We start from the raw sequence: 23697 nt of genomic DNA on the forward strand, positions 1-23697 counted from the left end.
CATTGGCCATTTGTTCCCCCTTTTTTATCCTTCATTAAATCATTCCAAAATATAATATATGATGATGATTAAAGTAGCAATATAATTAAGTTAATGCAGTTTTAACTTAGTTTGTGTGGGATTGAAATTAATGTTGTGTTACTAATGTTATATATGGATTATTATGGTCCATAGACACGTGCAAATGATGGCATTGTCTTCCCATTTTAATGATGTTTTTCCACCGTTTCTTCCACTGTGTGGGTTCCACATTTTATTACTTATTTTTTTTAGTTATCTAAGGTATTTTTCAATTAGATAATTCATTATGAATTTAAGCTCATTGCATGCACAAGATGGAATTCATTCTAACATTTATTTAAACGGATAAGTGAGTTAACTATTCAACTAATTTAAATTATTTATTATTTATTTTATTATCAATTTTATTAAATAACTAACTAAGAATACAGCCAACTAGTAATAAAAAAGAAGTCCATTAAAAAAAACATAATTGGACCTCTTTTTTTTTTTGAATTTTTTTGGATGAAATGTGAATTTAAATTATTACAAAAAAATCTAAAACTAATAGAAAAGGAATATCCAAAATTTAAAAGAAAAAAATTTAAAATAAAATAAAAATAAATATTTAAAATCATTGTAAAATAAACATTTAAAAGTTAATAAAAAACATCTAAAACGTAATAAAAAAAAACATCCAAAATCTAACAAAAAATTTAAAATCATTTTAAAAAATTCAAAAACACTTAATAATACAACGCATCCAAAAATATCAAGAAAAAAAATCTAAAAACTAAAAAAAAAATATTCAAAACTATTAAAACAATAATCTAAAACATAAAAAAAAAGAAATATCTAAACCACATAAAAAAATACATTTGAAACTTAATAAAAAATATTTAAAATTAGTTTAAAAAATCATCTAAAACCTAAAGAGTGACGACTAATGCATAGGTGATAGGTGGTGGCGGACGTGTGACTGTCTAGTGCGTAGGATGCATAAGTGATTTTAGCGCGACATTTAGGCACGGCGAGAAGGAAGAAGAGAAAAGGAAGAAGGAAGAGGAGAAAAAGAAGGAGAGCGATAAAGACAACGAACGTGTGCAACACAAATACTAAGAATATTTATTTTAAAATTTAAAAAATTTACTCAAATTAACCACGCCCTAATTAATTATCTATATTAATTTTTTCTCTTATTATTATTATTGTGCGACCCAACACAATATATTATGTCCTCTTCTCAAATCAAAACGTTACCTTTTTCTTTGACCGACAAAAAACATATATCATGCTCAAAATTCAAAATCCAAATCTTCCTCCGAATTTTCCTAAGCGACAATAATTCTTCCCTATGGATTCACAACTAAATATGTAAGATATAGTAATTAAGTATATAACATAATAACATACAGATAATTATTAATAGCTATATATCCATTGAAGTGAAACCAAGTGTCTCATTGATGTGGCTTCTTTCGTTATCTTTGCTTTCTTTTTTCTTTTATATTTTGTTGAGTTTACATGCTTATTCCAACCCTTCCTACCTGTCACAAAGAAAATTGTGTATGCTTTAATTTGAGATTTACTATAATGTGGTTATTATTAACTTGTTATATTATAATACATCTATCCTCCATTCTTTATTACTAGAAATGTGGGACATATATTCCTCACTGCCAGAGAGTATTGATTATGAGATTACAAAAAAAAAAAAAAAAAAACTCATATTAACGAATTTCATATGTCCCACATTAAATAATAATAACATAAATAAAATAGTAAATTGATATATACAAATTTAATTCATTAGTTTAATTAATTATGATTTATATTATATAATTCGACCATACTAATTCAGTAATAAGTTCAATCACTGATTTAGTTAAATTTTTTGAAAATAATAAAAGAATTTTTACTAAAAACTTCTATTCTTTTAGTAAAATTTCAATTGACTTATTATGGCACTATAACAAATACAAAAAATAATGACAAAAAATTGACAGTCACTTTTAAAATTGTCTTAAATTAGCGGAATAACAACAGTTATAGTAACAATTTTGCTTTTGCTGCAAAATTAATCAAGATAGCGGCAGTTTAGATAGTTCTAATCGTTGCACACCAATTTATTGAATTTATTAAATTAAAGATATGCACACCTTTTTCAACGAAAACAAGTATTTTTCTTTATTTTTGTGCGAACACATACAAGTGTGTAAAAGCACAAACTACACCTCTGCGAATCCTTATCGCCGTGTAGTTCCTCTCCGTCAGTTCTAATTGTTACATCCTTTCTTTTGCTGTGTTCATCACTGATTTGCTCCTTTCTCATTCTAACACTGATTTCCATTCTTAAGTTTGCTCAAGTTTTCTGATTCAAATTAATGATATCAAAAAGTTATTTCTTTTTATTTGTTCAGTTTTTTTTTCATTAATTAGTTTTAATTCTATCCCATTTTCTTTTTTATTTGATTTCAATTTATTCTTTTCTTTTGTTTTTGTTCTTGCCAATAACACATGACAATAGCGGACAAAGGAAAATCTAGTTCGCCGAAACGCACTAAAAATTTAATTAGTTATATATGTATTTGTGCGGTTTAAAACCGTTGTTATTATTAGAATAAACCGTCGCTATTTTGTGTGTTTGCTATAGTGTGACAAGTTATTTTTAAGTATAAAATTTATAAAATAACTTATTTTTATATATAATTTCAGTTAAATCAAATAATAAATTAAACGAAGATGAAACTTTAGTATTAAAATCCAAACACTCATAATTCAATAGAAAAAGTGTTACCATAACCCTACGATAAATAGTTAATTAGGGTTAGAATAATGAAAGCCTATAAATATATGGATATATGCTGTATGCAAGTAGGCAAGGGAAAAAAATAGCATATATTATATTGGCGGGAGAAAAAAAAGGGAAAAAGAAAAAAAGAAAAAAATGGCATATTGTCGTGATTGAAGGGTGATGATGTGAATGTGGTGCAATCAGATACGAGAACTGTTATTATGTGAGGCCAAAAAACATCTCTAATATTATTGTCAACTTTGAAATCATTATTATAAGATTTTGACGTTCATATATGGACATTATTTGGCATCAAATCAAAATAAAAGGGTCATCCTTCAAAACCAAACCTCTCCATAATTAGTAATCTGGCCAAAGTGAGAGATTCAAATATGATCATCAACTTATTGTATGATTTTAACGTGCACATTTAATTAATGTTCTGATTCTTATGTAAATTATTTTATAATTTTAATTATATAATTATTTTAAGTTAGTATTTAAATTGATTTTATTACACTAGCTATAAATTAAACATGTGTATTGTTTAAGTAAATTATTTAAATTGATTTAATTAATCTTTTTAAAAATTTATTATTATTTAATTAATTTAAATACATACTTTCATATACAGTTGTTCAAAAAATTAAAAAAGTTACTTATTTTTTATTTTCTCTCTCATTTAAAGACTGAATAAAAGACAATTTTTAAAGGATACTTAGTTACACTGTTTTTATTATAATAAAAAACAGTTATCATCTTTTTAAAATTTGATAACATATAAAAAATACTTTAATTTAATTTCCAGCTATATTTAGGCTGCAGTTAGTTAATGTTTAATTTTTCAGAAAGAAAAAAAAAAGAACATATTGATGATGATGCAAGTTATTAATTTATTTTTTTATTTTATATATTAGATTTACATTTTTCGGTGTGTGGAAAGATATAAAAATAATATTCTTTGGTTTTATTTTTTATATATAAAAAATGGGCATTTTATTAGACTGCTTTTATAATAGTCAAACACATACATAACAAAATAAAAAGCTAAAAGTCTGCCTATATTTTTGGTTATTAAGACTTGAAGACACTGAAAACCTAACAAAGAACAATTACAGAAGAGTTGGTAAAAAGAAGAAGAAAACAAAAGACAGAAGAAAAAATGAGCTGGTGACCAACTCATTATATAGATTCATATATTTATTTATATATATTAATAATTAACAATTATTACATTTTTCTATATTTATTTACATATAATTTAATTTGAAATATAAACTAACATCAATTAAAAAATGAATTATTAATTCTTTAACATGGGGAAAAAAGAAAAAGAAAAAGAAAATAATTATTTCAATGAGATGAACATGAAAGTCACATTATCATAGCTTCTAACTTTTTGTTGGAAATCCCTTTTTGTTACCTCCAAAAATTTAAAGTGCTTTTCAATATTTCAAAGGGAACCATCGATCTAACTTTTTATTAAAGCTAGCTTCTTCAATGATATCTAGGAGTCTAATCACACAACATTATACATATATATTCTTCTAAAGAAATAAAAGGCAATAATAAAAAGATTAAAGTTATTAGTATGGTGGTTAAGTGTTTTTCCTTTTTCCTTTTAATTTTTCCGGAGCCTTATAATTCCTCTCCCTATATCTAATTAATTGCATGAAGATTTTATACCCCACCTTCATCACAATATCTCATGTTTCTTTGCATCACTTATATAAATTAAAGTAACTATTATATACATATCACAAACCGTATCTACTTTACCATTCAGATAATGTAATTAACTAACTATTTTTAAATCCGTTTATTGGTCTAACTTGAAGGCCAATAATATTATGAGTAGTTGGTAAAAGATTCCATCAATACTATATTAAGTGAATCTTGGGGTTTTTTAAATTGATCAAGGGAAAATTTGAATAGAAAATGGTTTTAGTTAAATGCCATCATACTACAAGCGGGCGCTACATGGCGGCAATTTTTTTATGATTGGCGGCGATTTTAAGTCACTGCAAAATCAAAGGCTGACGGTTCACCGGATCGCCATAGTTATTGGCGTCGGGATTGAATTTGACGACGGTTTTAAAAAATCGCTAGTATAACCACCACTGAATAAATATTTTGCGGCACGTGATTAGAAAATTGCCGCTAAATGTGAGTTATAGAATTTGCTTCATATTCACCCGACAGTTTCGAACCCGTCGCTATTTATGAATTTAAAGTTGATGTTATGTGGGTTTAATTTCAGCCATTAGAACATTTTGAACTAAAACCCTTATAAATTTATTTTTTTTTATTTTAAACTCTAAACTCTAAAATTAATAAGAATTATCTTAAAATTTGTTTAGTACGTAGGAGTTTGTTTTGGAATAAAAGACAAAAAAAAGTGAAGAGAAAAATTTAAAGTATAACTCTTATTATTATATTCTATAAGAATAAGTATAGAGAATAAATTTTTAATTAGTTGATATTAGTTAAATTTTTGTTATAATTTTTTAACTCTAATTTTTTAGAGAATTTAAATTTTAGAACTAAAGTTTATTGTTTAGAATTTATTATTCAGACTTTAAAATTTAAAACTAAGAATAAAAATAAATTGATATTTATGGAAAAAGAATTGACTTCTTAGTAAACCCATTTTATAATTCAATCCTGATTTTACTTTTATCATTTTGTCTCCAAAATTAAAATTCTCAAGAATATATACAATTACAAGTTTGTTGAATTCTTTACTACCAATTGTGTAAAATTTTGTTGGGTAAAAGAATTTAACTGATTAGTAGACAACATAATTGGTTGGAATAGGAAAGATTTTGTTTTGGAGTTTGGAGAGTGAGACTCACACATACCTCAAATTGGTTAGCCAAGTGGCTAGCAAGGTAGCATAAGCATTCATTCATAATCATCATCATCATTGCCATTGTTGGAGTAAAAAATATATATAAATGGAATAATGATTCACACTTCCTCTTGCAGGTGCATGTGTGTATGATTGTGATGATTGGTGATAATTTATTTTGACTAAAACACGTGTGTACAATCGTGCAACAATGTTGAATGGCACGTGTGGTAAATTACTTGATTAATTGGTTAATAATAATAATAATTAAGGTTTTAATTACTTTATTACTTTTGAAATGTTTTCACATGCGATGAGCCAAATTTGCCAGCTGCACTCAAAATTCAATCATATGCTATGCGCGGGAACTGAGAATTATTATTCCCTTGCGTCATGTATTGTATTATTTCAGGTGTCACTTATTCATAAATAAAACCTATATTTTTTTATTAATTTTTTTTTTAAATTCTTATATGTGTGTAAATTAGGGGTGTGTATGGATCGGGTGAAACCGGATTCGATGTGACACAGACACGACCCGAAATATATATCGGGTCTGTTTATTAAACCCGAACCCGGCCTTAGACTCGATGAAACCTATATACTTTCGGGCCACGATTATACCGGGTAAAAATCGGGCCGTTAACATTACATTACCTTGATACTTTCTTATAAGCTAGTATGTGAAAATATCCAAATTTTCAAGACTCAAACCATTATTTGACATGGTAAAATTCATTTAGAAAAATATAACAAGAACCAACTATTCTCTAAAATTAAAGCATATCCATAATCAATACTAATATTGTCTAATAACACCAAATATTTAAATCAATACAAATAACATAATATTATGCATTTGTCTAAAATCTTATGTATTTTAAACATAAAACATTAACTTGTAGTCTTATAATAACTAATAAAACAAAATATTAAGGTTTACAATACTTAAATTTCACATAAGAATAGCTATCATCAATCACTAATAACACAAAATATTAATTGTGTATGATGACCGGGCCACCGGACCAAATTTGGGTGACCCGAGCCATAGCCCAGACCCGACCCAAAATAATGACCGGGTCTATTTTTGAGACCCTTACCCAACCCTAGACCCAGTAAAATCACACCAAATTAGCCTTTAAAATGTTCGGGGCCGGGTGAGACCATGCACACCCTAGTGTAAACATACATGTTTGGATTTTGATTTTTTCTGTTTCCAACATAATAATATGAGATGGTATTCACTTTAATTTGGACCGTACCATCTTATTATTAGGGTTCATCTTTACATAATTAATTAATTAATTAATCTAATGTTGGATTTTTTTTACATATCATTTTGTTTTAATCTCATGGTAATTGAAACATACAAAATGTTATATCTAAATAACAATTTGTGGAGTATATAGTTGTCTACTATATTTAAATTTTTATTTTAATTCATTATAAATATTCTGTTATTATATTATAAAATCACATATTCTAACCATTTTAGTGGTAAAGTAGACAATTCAAATCTTAAATAACTCTTTTAAAAATACAATGGACCATCTTAATTATAGTTAGGAACTTAAATTTCTCTTGCAATCAATTTATATAAAATAGCAAATTTGATAGTGCGACAAAATATTTTGGGAGTGGATATCATGGGGATGCTTGGCCTATAAAATATGCATGGTACTAAAAATGAAGTGCGTATAAAGTTGGTTAGGGAATTGGAGAGAGAGAGTGCTACATTTCCCAAAGGAATGGGAAGGAATATAATAATGGATATTATTGTGTTTTTTATTTATTTATTTAGGTTATATTACTATATATTCTTCAAACTGTTCCAACATTCTCTGCCACTTCAAAAAGACATAGACGCCATTCATTTATTCTTTCACTCTATTGTGCGAAAATATATATATAAGAATAGATATAAAAAATCATTTTTAGTTAATTAATATTATTATAGAATTTTTTTTTAATTTATGTGTTTTACATAATTGAAAATTTTATTTAATAAGAAAATTAATTGATATTAATTAAAAAATAAATCATTATTACTCTAATAAAAAATGAAAAAGCATGTAAAATGGTTGATGGCTTCCTTATTCCATTTTCAATTTTTGGGATTGGAGGAAGGAATAAAATAACAATAATAATAATGATTTTCCTTTTCTTTCTTATACTTTCTCTCAGTCACTCAACTTTAATTGATGAGAGGGGAAAAAAAGATAGAGGGCACCGAAAAGCAATGACAGCTTATAATGATGAAAGGTGAGAAAGAAAATGAATGGATTTGACGGGCCAACACACTTACACCACATTCCATTTATCTATATTCTATCCGAAGAGTTTTAAGTGTATCGAAAACACCGATGTTTCAGTTATTTTAATCATTAATCTGAATTATAAAAAATATATATAATATATATTAATTGAAATTAATAATTAAAACAATTGAAATACTGGTATTTTTGGTACGTTTAAAATTTTTCCAATTCTATCTATATATCTATATGTTCACATTCTCTCACATACTCCCTCTTAGCTTCTTTGTCTTTTTCTACGTATCATCTTCATTCATGCATGTGTCTTCTTGCATTGTTTTTACTTCTTTTTCTTAGATTGGAAAATCATGTGTTATGTGAAATTTTTTCTATTACTTTTTTTGACTTATATTTCATTGGTTTGAATAATTATTCTCTTATTACAACAAACAAACTCAAGTTTAAGATTATTTTATGAATGAATTAAAAATATAAAAATGTTATTTATAAATCAAAACCAACTATTAAAATCAATCACTAATATATTTGTATATATAAATATATATATATATATATATAATTTAATTTATTTTTAATATATATTTATATTTTAATATATATTTTATACTAGTAACTAAATTTAGAGACTAATTGTATACGTAATATAGTGATTAAAAGTAATATCAATATTTAAAATTAGATATACTTCATTGGAGATATATATAAACATGATGAAATTGTATACCAATTCAGTTATCCAACTCACTAATTCGAATATATTATTCGTTTTGACACTTTAAACTAAAACGACAATAAATAAAATATAAAATATGATTTAAATTTTATTTTTATTTTACCTACGAATTTAAATCTCCAAACTCGAATCTCTATTCACACTCTAAATTTCTCGATCTAATTCAATTCAAATCGGGTAAACTAATTTATTTTCATTCAAATATAATATTTATTAGTTAAAATGTAGGGTCGAATAGAATTAGTCTGTCATCTGAACTACTCAACCATACCCAATAATAAAATAGAACTTTTATAAATTATGTGTAACAAAAATTTTTTAAAAATACTTAACTTTGAAAAAAATATTTTAAAAATAAAAATTATATATAAAATATTTTTATAATTCACACGGGCAATGGCACAACACATAGAAATACATACAAGAGAGAAAGCAGAATATATATATACACTAAATTACTTAAATAATACTCAATAAATTATAAATTAAATGGCATAATTTTCTCATAATATACTAAACCCCACAAAATTTTTTTATCCAAGTTATCGTGCAAAAGAGAAAATTTTAAAACACTATATATTATTATAATATTACTAATAATTTAAACAGTAATAACCATTTTTAGTAATAAACATATATTTAAGCCTATCGCTATAAGGATATTTTTACTAAGTAATCCATAAATAAATTTAAAAAAAAAAAACTTTTTTTTCAGTTAGCATCAGTCCATTTTTTAAACATTATTTTATTTATTTTAAATTCTAAATTTATGTTATAAATTGTTAACTTTAAAAATCTTAAATTATAAACGGTGAAATCTAGATCTTAAAAAATAAAAAATTATTAGTTCTTATATTTTTCTTAAAATTAAATGATGTATTCTAATTTTAATAAATTAATTGGTATCCAACTCATCTAAAGTATTTGTAAGCAAAACAAAGGTCAGAATCCATTCATCGATTACCGTGAGATTGTTTTCTTTCCTTTATTTCGCAACTCCAATCTTGTTCCTGTTGATATGAATTGACACAATTGTATGTGTAACCTTTTTTTTCTTTTTCTGTTTTTAATTGAAATAATTCCCTAAGTCAACTATAACTCATCATTTGGTCTTGGTTCTTCAAGGCAAACACCTCATTTCCCACTTTCTCCCACTTTTTTTTTTTTATAAATTTTTAGTTTAAATTTATTTTCATCATCACCACCATCCCATTCCATTATTCAATTCCATCCCCTTCATTCTCTATATAATCACCAATCCACTCTTCTTGAAGAAGCTAAGTAAGTAAGGTAGTAGAATAATATTCAATCATCAAAACCTTATATTATAACCAACCATAAGATATAATAATATTTATTTATAATAATGAAGGTGCATCAATTCACACGTGGATTATGGGAGCATGAACCTTCTCTCACGCTTGGGTGCAAAAGATTACGCCCTCTTGCTCCTAAGCTTAGTAGCTATTCTTCTTCTTCTAATAATAATAATAATAATAATTCTCCTTCTTCTTCTTCTTCTCTTGCTTCTTTTGATCTTAAGAGCTTCATTAGACCTGAAAGTAGCAAACTTGGATCATCATCCTCTTCTGATGATGATAACAACATCAACAACAATAATAATATTATTAAGAGGGATCCACCTTCATCATCACCACCAGGGAGCCAGGTTTCTTCTTCTTCTTCTTTTATTTATTTATTTATTTGTTTTCCTTCTAATTCAATTATTATTCCTTCATGACATGTACGTTATCAAGTGTATATATAGTATACATTCATTATTGTATAAAAAGAATGTTTGATTATTATATATATATGTAGTACTATTGTTGTACCAATACTACTATACAGACGATTTTCAAGTGTACCGTCATATTGGTGTATCAGTGATTTTTAACCGATGATCTTAATTATATATATTATATTTTTTATAATTAAGATCAACGGTTAAAAATTATTGAAATATGACGGTACACTTGACAATTTTCCTATTATTTAACTTACATACAATGCTATATATTTTTTTTTTCTAAAGTTAGAAGTGAGACTCGAATCCGTGATTTTTAGTGAGTATGAAGAGATTATGTCATTTGAAATATAGTTCGCCGGCTATATATTCTGTGTAATGTGAGTTTAACATGTGATAAAAATAATTAAGGCAGCAATTTTCATACATTGTTCTTGTAATTGTATTTTTTATCTCCATACCAAATACATACCTTTCTCTAGGGATATTATATAAGTCAACTAGCACTATTATCTAAAAATTATATAGGCAATATATTAAAAAGAACATATCCTCTTGCTATATAAATTAAAAAAAATATATATAATTGGGTTAAATAAAAAATAATAATTTTGATGTTCTATTAGTATAAATTTTTTTTTTATCAAAAACATCTAATTTTATCATATTGTTCATATTAATAAAATAATTAACTTTAAAATCTATTATTTTAAAAATTATCGGATTAAATAACCGATTACACTGTTAATGCATTAAAATTAATTTCATTTTATTCAGGTGGAAACACATCCAGGAGGAACAAGGTGGAACCCTACACAAGAACAGATAGGGATACTTGAGATGCTCTATAGAGGTGGAATGAGAACACCAAATGCTCAACAAATAGAACAGATCACTGCTCAATTAGGCAAATACGGCAAGATTGAGGGTAAAAATGTCTTCTATTGGTTCCAAAACCACAAAGCACGTGAGAGACAAAAGCAGAAGCGTAACAGCCTTGGACTTTCTCATACTCCTAGAACTCCGGCCGCCGTCGCCGCCACCGCCGCAACCACAACAATAGTGTCTTCACCCACCTTTGCTGCTAGCTTAAGTTTTGAGACCTCAAGGGTATGTAACTATATATTTGTGTGTTGTTAATTATAAGGTGAAAAATCAAGTGAAATCTACTTCACGTAAAGTTAATATCTGAGAGCCGTGAGATAAAAGTTTAGTTAATTCAGTCAAATCATTTAACGGCTCTCAGATATCAACTTCACGTGAAGTCGACTGCACCTGAGTTTTCGCCTAATTATAAACTAGAAATGACATGCAATTTTGTTTTTACTATTGTTGGAGTGCAATACTTTCAATCCTTATTCGGATAATGGTGACTAATAAGAATATATAGTAGGGGTAAATTTGTCATTTTATTCTAAAATTTTTCAATGGACTATTATTTCAATTATCTCCTATATATTTTTTTTAGTTAGAAAAAATAAATGTTAATTGTTTCTTTAAGCAAATTAATGGATATTTTATTTCATGAATGAACATAATCTATGAAAAAATATTATGTATTTAATCTTTGAACAAAATTAAAGAAATTTTAATTTCGAAACAAGTCACTCCAAATTAAAATATAATATTTATTATTTTACTAACTATATATGTACTTAATTAAGTTAATATTAGTTTAAGTTTATTTAAAGCTAAATTAGTAGAACTTCATTATTAGAGACTAATACCAATATCTTACCGTAATACTAGGAAAATAAAAAAAAACAGTCAGAACTTGCCTTATTTAGAATTCATTAATTGTCGCAACAATTAATGAATGCTAAATAAAGCAAGTTATAGCTGTTTTTGACTATTTTTTTTGTTATGAAACATTTTCGAATATCTTATTTAGGCATAAAAATTCATGGATGTTTATGTTAAATTTTTTTGTTCAGGGAGAAGTAATTGAAAGAGATCATGAAGATAGCCCTTACAAGAAGTGTAGGAGTTGGGTATTTGAGTATATGGAAGATCAAAGTTGGTCATCATCATCATCATCTAGCAAAGAGGAGGAACATAAAACCCTAGAGCTTTTCCCATTGCACCCGGAGGGCAGATGAAAGGGTTTGATTCACAATTTTAAAGAAAAAAAATCTTATGTGGTCATGAAATATTAAATGAAACATGTTATATATGCTTTTTAATCAATTACTTATTAGATATCATGTTCATAAGTGATTGATTAATTAGAGCATATACCCAATTTGATAATTCATGATCATATAGAGAATTTTATTTTATTTTATTTTTTTATATTGACTTTTGTTCCGAACCCTAGGTAGCTAGATTTGAATGTATTTGCTTCAGTTTCTAATTTCTTTAATTGTGTTGGGAATGAAGAATTGAAGGACAAATTAATTAGTTGTCTACCATGTGTACTATTTAATTTAATTTCCTACTGGATGCAATTAATTCATGACTTTGGAACCAAGTTAACCAAAGCAATCATCAACAATTTGTCCCTATTATTTATATAAAAAATATTTAATAATAACAAAAAATTAACAAAATACAGTTAAAATTTATCTTATTTAATATTCATTAATTATTACAATAATTAATAAATATGAAATAAAATAAATTTTTTTATTTTTCTAATATTATATTATGAGAAGAGTTTCAGGTATACTGAGAATACCGATATTCCAGTTGTTTTAACCGTTGATCTGAATTATAAAAAATATATATAATATATATTAATTAAAATCAACTGTTAAAACAACTGGAACACCGGTATTTTCGGGTACACTTGATAACTTTCCTATATTATGATCCTATCTAGCTTTGTTGAATTGATTTAATTTCGGCATGGATGTTGGTGTGACCATGATGAATAGATGCTTTTAATTTTGACTATGAAGCTTGTGAATTAAAGCTTTTAGGTTAAAAGAAGATGCTATATGGACACTGAAGTCCACGCACCTACTTATTCTTCTTCTCTTCTTAGAGTCTTTAAGTCGTTAACCCTAATAACCTTTCACATGTTACTTAGGTTTCAATTTGAGAAAATAAAATAATGAAATTGAAAAATAAAAAGTTATAATAGTAGTGATGTTGTTTTTCGATATAGCTGAAATCTTTAATAATAACCACACTGGACACTCTCCACTCACCATCATAGATCTGACTTTCATAAAGTAGAGGGCACATCAAGTAACAAAAAAAACAAAGTGTTACACATGCATATATCATTTGTTTATTTATTTATTTATTTTTCATCATTGACATGCAAATTTCTTTCTATCACACAGTGTTTGTAGGGCCATTATTGGGTAAAAACACCATCATGAGAATTAGGACTTTGGAGCCAAAAAGGAAGTTCCACAATTTGAAAATATAGATTAATTAATCATCAAATGGCCCTTTATTATTAACTAAGCATATTTATCTACGTGGTAAGTACAAATGTCTTATGTGTATGTGTTTGGGCGTGATATTTTTTAAATTTTAATATATTTTAAATATATGAAAATTTAAATTTTGTAGTTTTTTTTTTTTCAATTTTTTTAGTTTAGTTCAGATAATTGTATTAGTTATATTTTTGAAATATTTTGTTTGAAAAAATAGTTAGATTATCTTTATTTATAAAATACAGGCTAATTTTTTTGGTTATGGAGAAGGGACAGGTGTTGTGCCGGGTTATGGAATGAGGGGGTGCTACACCGAAATGTGGGACAGCTTTTGGCAAGAAGAAATCGGACCCTCCGAATTCTTTGTTTTACAAATTTTGTAAGCAAATCGGAGGGTCCGTTTTGCGTAGTATACGAAATCACCTAGAACAAATCGGACCGTGCGACATGTCCTCACCAAAACGGATGATCCGTTTTCTTTGTTGGTTTTTTTTTATTTGGTTATACTAGTCTCTAAGTCCGATTTGTGCTTATGAGAAATTCTTTTTCAATTTACAGGAAATCGGAGGGTCCGAGTTCCCATCAGTAACTCGTAGGGTCCGATTACTGTGTCCCTGACACCACAGTCCGGTAAAGCTCTCCTCCTCTCCATATCTGCGTCCTACACTAACGTTGCCTCCATAATAAAATTAATTTGCGTAAAATACACAGCTAATTTTATTATTTATTAATTTTAAGTATTAATTAATATATAAATAGATTTTGAAGTGAGTTAGAGATAAGATAAAATTTGAATTCTTTCTCTTTATTGGGAGAATTAAAATTTTTCATTTTTAATAACCAATTAATTAAAATCTCTTAAAATTTGAAATTTCTTCTAAAAAATATCCAAACATATTATTTAGTCATTAAAAATTTTAAATACTCTTTAAAATAATTTTCCTCCTTTAATTATTTCATCCAACCACGCTCTTAATTACTTGCTAAGAACAAAACAAGGTTTCCTCATCACTAAAATCACCAGAGGTCTAAGGACCCTTTAACTAAATTGTGATATATCTATCTAGCTTAGTAATCTTTCCACTAATACGACCTTCAAAAAGTACATCTTTATTTTTTTTAATTGATTCGTTTTTATCAGTTATTTTAAACTAATTAATATGCATCTAGATTTAGACGATATGTTAATTAATTTTATCAACTTTGCTTCCATTTACTTTCTTAGGTTATCCATAATGAAAAGTACTATATGTTAATGAAACTATGATATTTTGAATATTTTGACGAGAAAAATATTAGAGGGTAAGTAGAATTTATTATTTTTAGTTAGTAGTTAGTCATTAATATTTAAAATTATAGACTAAAATTATGTTGTTAAATTGCTAAATTAAAAAAAATTGTGTTAATGACTAAAAATATAATAAAATACAATAAAATTCTGATAATTTTTAAGCATTTATCTTTTGACAAAAAAATGACAAAGTCATGCATACAAATTTGGGATTTGTATTATGTTGCTTGAAAAGCTTATACAATTTTATTTCATTTATTATCTAACTCATTTCATACTTATTTTATTAAAATCGTTAAAATGCGTTAAATTTATTAGATCAGTTTATTTATTTATTTAAATGGACAAATTTTTTACTTTAAAATTAGATCCATTTAAAATTTGGATCAAATGACTGAACTCCATTAATCTGTCAGTTAAATGGGTGACTTGTTTAATTTTATTTTGCATTTAAAAAAAAATTTGGGCCAAGATTTTTTTTATTTGGTTTAAAAATCTGACTCTCCAATTAAAAAAAATATTTATTGTTTAAGGTGTTTAATTTTAAGTGATAATTTTTTGTCAAAATATTTTTTAAAAAATAAAATAAAAAGATAAACTAGTTAATCCATTTAACTTATTGAATTGACAATAAATAATTCGAGTTGAAAAATTATGGCCCATAAATAAAATAGACTTAAAACATATCAGTTCTATTTAACCCATATATTTAGATGAATCAAATTCAAACGAATTTGAGTGGTGTATTTAATAACATTATATTTTATAAGATATGATAACAATTATATAAATTTGATAAAATAATTAAAATAAAAAATTAAAGCTATTTTTTATACTTTTGGAAAAGTAAACAAAATTAATTGTTAAGAGAAATTGTCATGCGCCTGGTTATGGAAATGCCTGGGGAAGGGGGGGGTCTATCATCATTTGTGGCAGCAGCCTTTTTTGTTTGCTTTTTCTTTAATTGTACCAAAAATTAAAAATTCTTTGATGGGAATGTTCTCCATTATTTCATGTCACCTCTGACGTCTCTAATTCTCTATCTTTTTCTCAACAAAGCATTTTAGTTTTAGTTTTGTTTTCTTATCACAACTTAAATAATAATTTTAAATTTAATTAATTTAGATTAATTGAATGATTAAATTAATCGTTTAAATAAATAATAAAATTTGAATTTTATTTTGTACGTGTAATAATTTATTGACTAATAATAAATTTTGAAATAGAGCTGGTTTGACTGTACTAAAATTAACCTAATAATTATAATACTTACATTAGATATACATATAAATTTATATAGTAGGCATACCTATATAAAAATATACTTAAAATTAAAAATAAAAGGGAAAATAACGATTACAAATCCCAATTCTTATTATACGCGTATAGATACAGATGTAGATTACAGTAATATACTTGAGTTTGAACAAAATATATGTTATAATAAGATCCAAATAAAGAAAAAGAAATAGGGAACTACACGATGGAGATACTGAGAAGTTTGAATAGGTAAAGGTTATTGCAGGGTGTGGGTCAAAGGTCAACATTTGAAGGCTTGAATATCGCTAATTCTTTTTATATTATTCAACATACGTATACAGATTCAAAAGTTACGCTCATCATGAATTCATGATGCAACACTTGGAGGACTTCAGAATAATTCAATGGATGCAGAAGAGTTTAATGCTATGGTTTCTTGCATAACCATGCCCCACTTTTAGATTGTATTTGTTTATAGCCGCAAGATATTAAGATAGAAATATAAAAATATAAAATTATATTTAATAGATAAGATATAAATAAAGATATTATATTTAAAAATATTGAATTAATGTATTTTATATTTATTTTAATAAAAAAGACATAAAAATATTAATAAAAGATATAATTTATTTTTTATTTATTTTATTATTTTTATTAATTTTTTATAATTATATATTTTTATTATTATATTTTTTTTTAAATTTTTTAAATAAAAATAAATGAGAATAAATTAGACTTTTATAATTTATTTTAATTTATTAACAAATAAAATATAAAAATATTAATTTTTGTCTCTCTGTCCTTTGGAAAATATTAGATAGAAAAAACAAAATAGCTAAAACTTGCTTTATTTAGTATTTATTAATTGTCGTAATAATTAATAAATGCTAAATAAGATAAATTATAATTGTTTTTGGCTGATTTTCTTTGATTATCAAATATTTTTACTGTTCTTTATGTCTTATTCTCAGTGTCTTGTCTTATCATATTCTTAGAATGCAGCCCTAATACATTGCAAATCACATTTCAGTGCTACTTTGTGATTTTAAAAAACAATCTTATATCAAAATTTCACGACATGTATCAAATTCAAACCACTAAAGTTGAACCAAAAAAGAAAATTATATCATTCAAGTTGGATCAATTTGTTTAACTCAGGATAACTATTTTTTTTTCTTTTTAATAAAAAATCAACATCGATTCAAATCGAGCAAAACCAAACCACGAGCTCATACACAAATTATATATATTTGAAAGAACCCGTCAACTTAAATTTTAGAATAAATTATTTTATAGTTCAACTAGGAATAAACTTTCTTAGGTTAATATCAGTTAAATTGTTTACAATTATATTTTTTTAATCTTATATCTTGATTTCTGAATCTGACATCTTAAACCTTCAAAAAATAAGAAATAAAAAAATTTAAAATAAAAAAGCTAATATTAATTAATTAAAAGTTAATTCTCTAACTTATTCTTTATTTTAACCATTATTCAACCAACTTTATCTTTTTCTATCTTTCTCTTTTTGTTATATTTGGTTAGTTAAAAATATATTGTGTTTGAAATTTTGTTAACTAATTATTAACCAAAAAAAAAAAATCTCTAATTAAATCACCTTTTAAATTCTTTTTTTTTTTGGTTTACAAAATCTCAAATCTATTGAGACAAGGAAACTAAATTCTTCTTGGTCACAATATTATGAAACTTAAAAATAAAAATGTGTCCGAAATTTTAAAGCCCATTAAATTTCCATGGTTGAACAACATGGGCAAACATGGAAGCCCATAAAAAGCCCACACAAGAAAGCCCGCAAAAAACGTTAGGGTTTTCCCGCAAAACCGCAGAGGAGTATATAACGCACTCATACTGACGTGTACTACAGTTGCGGTGCAGCTCACTCTGCCCTCCCCTTTTCCAAACCTTTCCAAATTCCCCAAAAAAAAAAAACAAAAAAATAAAAAACCCCAAAAAATAATAACCTAACTCGGTTTCTTCGCCGCCGTCAATCTCCTTACGCCACCGCTTCCGTTCCGATATCCGGCGGCCCTATCCTTACCCTAGTCAACCCTACTACCCTATCCAAAATCCAAAAAACAGAAAATTATTACAGAGAATCAGTCTTGAATTGTTAGGGTTATTAGTTATTATTTCATTTAAATTTTTTGATCTGAGGTGATGGCGCAGATTCAGGTGCAGCACCAGAGCGCGGTTTCGGCTCCACCGCAGAACGGCGTCGCAGCCGCTCCTTCGCCGCCGCTGCCGGCGGGTGCTGCGAATGGGACGAACCAGTTTGTTACGACGTCGTTGTACGTCGGGGATCTGGACCCTGAGGTTGACGAGAGGCACCTCTACGATTTGTTCAACCAGGTCGGGCAAGTGGTTTCGGTTCGTGTCTGCAGTGATTTGACCACTCGCCGATCGCTCGGTTACGGTTACGTTAATTACAGTAACCCTCAGGATGGTTAGTTCTCTCGTACACACAATTCGTTTTGTTGTTTTATTTGTTGGAAACGCTAATTGAATATGGCTTTTGGGGTTGAATAATGAATATCTTTGGTGTGATTGGGTTAGCCGTGAAAAATATTTTTTTTTTCGGTAATTGATTATAGGTTTATTTTTTTTAAGGTAGCGTGTTTGGATTGTGTTAAAAAAATTGCCTTTTAATCACGTTATTAAAGGGGGAAACAGGTCTGCTGCTTTTTGGTAAATTTCAAAATAAAATGTGATGATAATTTGTAGGTTTTATTTAGCGTTGACGTTGTAAAAATAGCTAGTTGAATGTTTATATGAATTCATCAAGTGTATTTTATTAATAGCTTTTTAGACAAAGAAGCTGCTTTGTGAATAGAGACTTAATGTGCCTTAATATTTGGGTTAATGTATTTTCACCTTCAAAAGGGAATAAACGCAATAGTTTATTGTCATCTTTTAAAAAATAAAACTATTTATACTGAATTTCCTATTACTGGACATGCTTTGGGCGTAACTAAGTTTGTGTTTCCAATGATTTATAGCTCAAATGACATAGTCTCCCAAATGACATAGTCTCCCGATACTCATCTAAGATGTTGCGGGTTCGAGTCTCCCTATCTTCGGTAAAAAATACTAAGTTTGTGTCTTGTGCGCTTTTGTTTTATTCATTTTTTACAGCTGCACGAGCAATAGATGTACTGAATTTCACTCCACTGAACAACAAGCCCATTAGGATCATGTATTCTCATCGGGATCCTAGCATTCGCAAGAGTGGGACTGCAAACATTTTTATCAAGGTGACTTTCGTTATTTGATTAGAAAAAAGAAAATCAGTGATCATTCTTTTGAAGAATAAATAGTTTCTGAAAATTAATCAAAACCAAACATTTGCATATTCTTGGAATTAGTATATATATAAAATATACAATATAATAGTAGTTGAAAATACAAATTTGAATACCCCTCCCCCCCCCCCCCACCACCACCACCCCCATTTTTGTGTTTGCCGGTTTATGGGGTTGGGATTGTTCGTGACTATATCAGGATTGGGGCACAATGCAATGGAGGAAGGGGGTTGGTGTGAAACTAGGATAAATATCTAGGAACAAGATTGAATAAAGAAATTTGGGTAGTAAACAGTAAGCGGTTATCATAATCATTCAACTGTGAAGCTTCCTGTTCTCTTAATTAGTGCCTCTTAATGAGCTGTGGCTCGTTAATTAAGTTTTGGTTATCTATTGTTTCTGTGTCGTATTTTATTTTTGAATCTTATAATTTCCTGATTTTTGATGTGCAGAATTTGGATAAGGCAATTGATCACAAAGCTTTACATGATACTTTTTCTTCTTTTGGACATATTCTTTCTTGCAAAATAGCGACTGATGCTTCTGGCCAGTCAAAAGGCTACGGTTTTGTTCAATTCGACACCGAGGAGTCTGCACAGAATGCAATCGATAAGTTAAATGGCATGCTGATCAATGATAAGCAGGTCTATGTGGGTCATTTCTTACGTAAGCAAGATAGAGATAATGCTTTGGGTAAGACGACATTCAATAATGTCTATGTGAAAAACCTGTCTGAGTCGGTGACAGATGATGACTTGAAGAAAATTTTTGGAGAGTATGGGACAATCACTAGTGCTGTAGTAATGAGAGATGCAGATGGTAAATCAAAGTGTTTTGGGTTTGTTAATTTTGAAAACCCAGAAGATGCTGCCAAAGCTGTTGAGTCACTCAATGGAAAGAAAATTGATGACAAGGAGTGGTATGTTGGAAAAGCCCAGAAAAAATCTGAGCGAGAGAATGAGCTGAGAAGACGGTTTGAGCAAACTGTTAAAGAATCTGTTGATAAATACCAAGGTGTGAACTTGTATCTCAAGAACTTGGATGATACCATCAATGATGAAAAGCTAAGAGAACTCTTCTCCGAGTTTGGTTCAATAACCTCTTGCAAGGTGTGCCAGTAGGAAATGTTCTCCTTGAAGCTTATTTGTCTTATCCATCTTGTTGGCAGCGAGAATTTATTGATGTATTTTATGCAGGTTATGCGCGATCCAAATGGAATCAGTAGAGGATCAGGATTTGTTTCATTTTCAACTCCTGAGGAAGCATCTCGAGCTGTAAGTATCAAGCTATTTGTTGTTATTCTTTTGTATCTTTTATATGGCGAATTCTTTTCAAATCTGTTGGTACATGTAGCTTACGGAGATGAATGGTAAAATGATTGCTGGGAAGCCTCTGTACGTTGCCCTTGCTCAGAGAAAGGAAGAGAGAAGAGCTAGGTTACAGGTAACGGTATATCAGTAGTTATTTTTATGCTTTAAGAATACACTGATGAGATGCAATTATTCTCCTTTTTTGGCCATTAAATGGTGATTATTTCGTATACTTCTCTGTTAATTTCAATGTTGTTAGATTGGTAAAGGTAGATAAATTTGTAGAAAAAGTCATCTTGAGAGTTTGATGTTTTGGTTCTTCAGAGCACGTAGATGAGATTGTTGGCTTGGATGCGTGAGTCTGTATAATAAAAGATAAATTATTTTTGGATGTGTTAGTGAGGAAATAAAAGTTGTACATAATTGTTCATCTGTTGTTTGAATATGACCAAAAAGACCAGTAGGATCCCTGATATTATCAAATTAAAGAGCATGTAGAACTAAATGGCTTCAGTAGATATGCTTAATTTATTTGATTCATTTCATGTATGTATTGATCCCCCCTTAAAAGTTGTTGCAAGCTTTGGTGACGAGTGTTTTCCTTTAAGCTTGGATTTGGCACGGTGTTCCATATTCAGTTATTTTCTGATCACTGCATTACTGTAATTTTGATTTCTTGAAGGCACAATTTTCACAAATGAGGCCTGTTGCGATGACACCTTCTGTTGCACCACGGATGCCACTTTATCCTCCTGGTGCTCCTGGTTTAGGGCAACAATTTTTGTACGGGCAAGGACCCCCAGCCATGATTCCCCCACAGGTAATTCCTTACAAGTTACAAGTTGTATATTCCTCTTTTGATATCATGTAATAGAAAATTTCTTTGTTGAAATTCATAACTTGAATTAATGTAGAGATGGAATTTAATATTGGCTTCGAAATTATTCGTATTCGAGTTTATTCACTTTGTTGTGCTCAAGGGGATACTGTCATGTAGTATTACTGTAGGAAATGTGTTTTGTTTAAACTCTAGTTTCAGGAATGACAGTTAATCATTGGTCTTTTGTAATAAATACAGGCTGGATTTGGCTACCAGCAGCAACTTGTTCCTGGGATGAGGCCCGGTGGTGCTCCAATGCCTAGCTTCTTTGTTCCAATGGTTCAGCAGGGTCAGCGCCCAGGTGGACGACGAGGAGCTGGTCCTGTGCAACAACCTCAGCAGACAGTGCCAATGATGCAGCAACAGGTTTGCTTTAGCTGAACTAAACAAGTTTTTCTAAAACAAGCTTGCTGTTTTATATAACTTATTTTTCTCTATCAATTTGTTTCCTCAGTTGCTTCCAAGGGGACGCTATATGCGTTACCCTCCTGGGGGTCGCAATATGCAAGATGTTCCACTCCCAGGGGTTGCTGGAGGAATGTTGTCAGTCCCCTATGACATAGGTGGTCTTCCAATCCGCGATGGTGTAGGGCAGCCAGTTGGAATTCAGGCCTTGGCTACTGCTCTTGCAAATGCTCCTCCGGAACAGCAGAGGACTGTAAGTCCGATTTCCTGCAGCAGTGCAACTTCTTTAGCACATTTGTTTGGAATTCTTAGTTGCATGTGCACAATTCTTATGGTTATACTAATTATTTCACACAACCAAGAAAAGAAAAACTAATTATTTCTCGTGAATGTTCCTAGATGCTTGGTGAAGCTTTGTACCCGCTAGTGGACCAGCTGGAGCATGATGCAGCTGCTAAAGTTACAGGCATGCTATTGGAGATGGATCAGCCAGAGGTATTGCACCTGATTGAATCACCAGATGCTCTCAAGGCGAAAGTTGCCGAAGCAATGGATGTGTTGAGAAATGTTTCTCAACAAGCCAACGCCCCTGCTGATCAACTAGCCTCACTCTCCTTGAATGAGAATCTTGTCTCTTAGATTTTTTTTAATTCAGTTTACTTTAGGCAATAAACCCTACACTGGTCATCACTATCTGCTTTTGTTCCAGTTTTAAGGTCTTAGATTGGTGATTTCGGTCAGTACTAAGGAATCTTTTCATGTTCTTTGCAGTTTTTTGTCTCTGGCTTGTTTCTAGGATTAGCAAACTTGCTGGATTATTTAGTTTTTGGATTTATTTATGGGTTGTCTTGTTTGTGGATTTATATTTATATCAGTTGTACTGGATTGTTTGAAGGTGTTGTGTTAATTTTTGTTTTCGATTAATTGCTCCGCTCTATTTCAGTGTTAACTGTGAATTTTGACAGTTCAAGGCACGAGATAGATACATTGTAGGCGTCTTTCATTGAAAGAAAGAATTTCGTTTCCGATAAAACTTTTTTTGGGCTCATGACCTGAGTGTCATAGAAATAATGAATTAAATTGTCAGAGATGCCTAATAGAGTAATAATAAAAGTGGAAAATATTTTACACAAACAAAACATGACCCCGAGGAAGAATGTCCATGGGATCAAAGTCTTGATCATTTTCCTGTGAAACATTGTGGCTTCTTAAGGCTATGTAAAACAAAGCAATGTTTCTACGTCAATGCAATACAATACACCAGCTCGGAATTGAAATAACATGCAATAGGGAAGGGCACAGCTTAAGCAGGGTTTGTGATCCTTTCTCAACAGAGTAGGTTGATGACCAATGCAGATTGCAAACTACTTGATGTAGTTGAAGGCCATAAAGAAAATCTAGTGTGGGTACAAATGTTACTTCACTTTTAAAGTGT

At 28.7% G+C, this 23697-nt stretch overlaps 2 protein-coding genes across 2 annotated transcripts; both read left to right on the forward strand.

Annotated features, from left to right (window-relative positions):
• Window positions 1-9915: 9915 nt before the first annotated feature.
• WOX4 (WUSCHEL related homeobox 4) lies at window positions 9916-12891 on the forward strand. Its single transcript, XM_016307601.3, has 3 exons — window positions 9916-10326; window positions 11182-11514; window positions 12339-12891. The coding sequence occupies exons 1-3, from the start codon at window positions 10024-10026 to the stop codon at window positions 12501-12503; spliced, it is 801 nt and encodes a 266-aa protein (XP_016163087.1). The 5' UTR covers window positions 9916-10023; the 3' UTR covers window positions 12504-12891.
• A 5336-nt stretch (window positions 12892-18227) lies between these two features.
• LOC107605652 (polyadenylate-binding protein 2-like) lies at window positions 18228-23156 on the forward strand. Its single transcript, XM_016307602.3, has 9 exons — window positions 18228-18811; window positions 19501-19619; window positions 20120-20776; window positions 20864-20941; window positions 21021-21110; window positions 21660-21797; window positions 22056-22223; window positions 22312-22515; window positions 22662-23156. The coding sequence occupies exons 1-9, from the start codon at window positions 18526-18528 to the stop codon at window positions 22899-22901; spliced, it is 1980 nt and encodes a 659-aa protein (XP_016163088.2). The 5' UTR covers window positions 18228-18525; the 3' UTR covers window positions 22902-23156.
• Window positions 23157-23697: the final 541 nt, after the last annotated feature.

The sequence above is a fragment of the Arachis ipaensis genome, chromosome B6 (genome assembly GCF_059453495.1).
Source record: "Arachis ipaensis isolate K30076 ecotype BB chromosome B6, ASM5945349v1, whole genome shotgun sequence".
In the NCBI taxonomy this organism is placed as follows: Eukaryota; Viridiplantae; Streptophyta; class Magnoliopsida; order Fabales; family Fabaceae; genus Arachis; species Arachis ipaensis.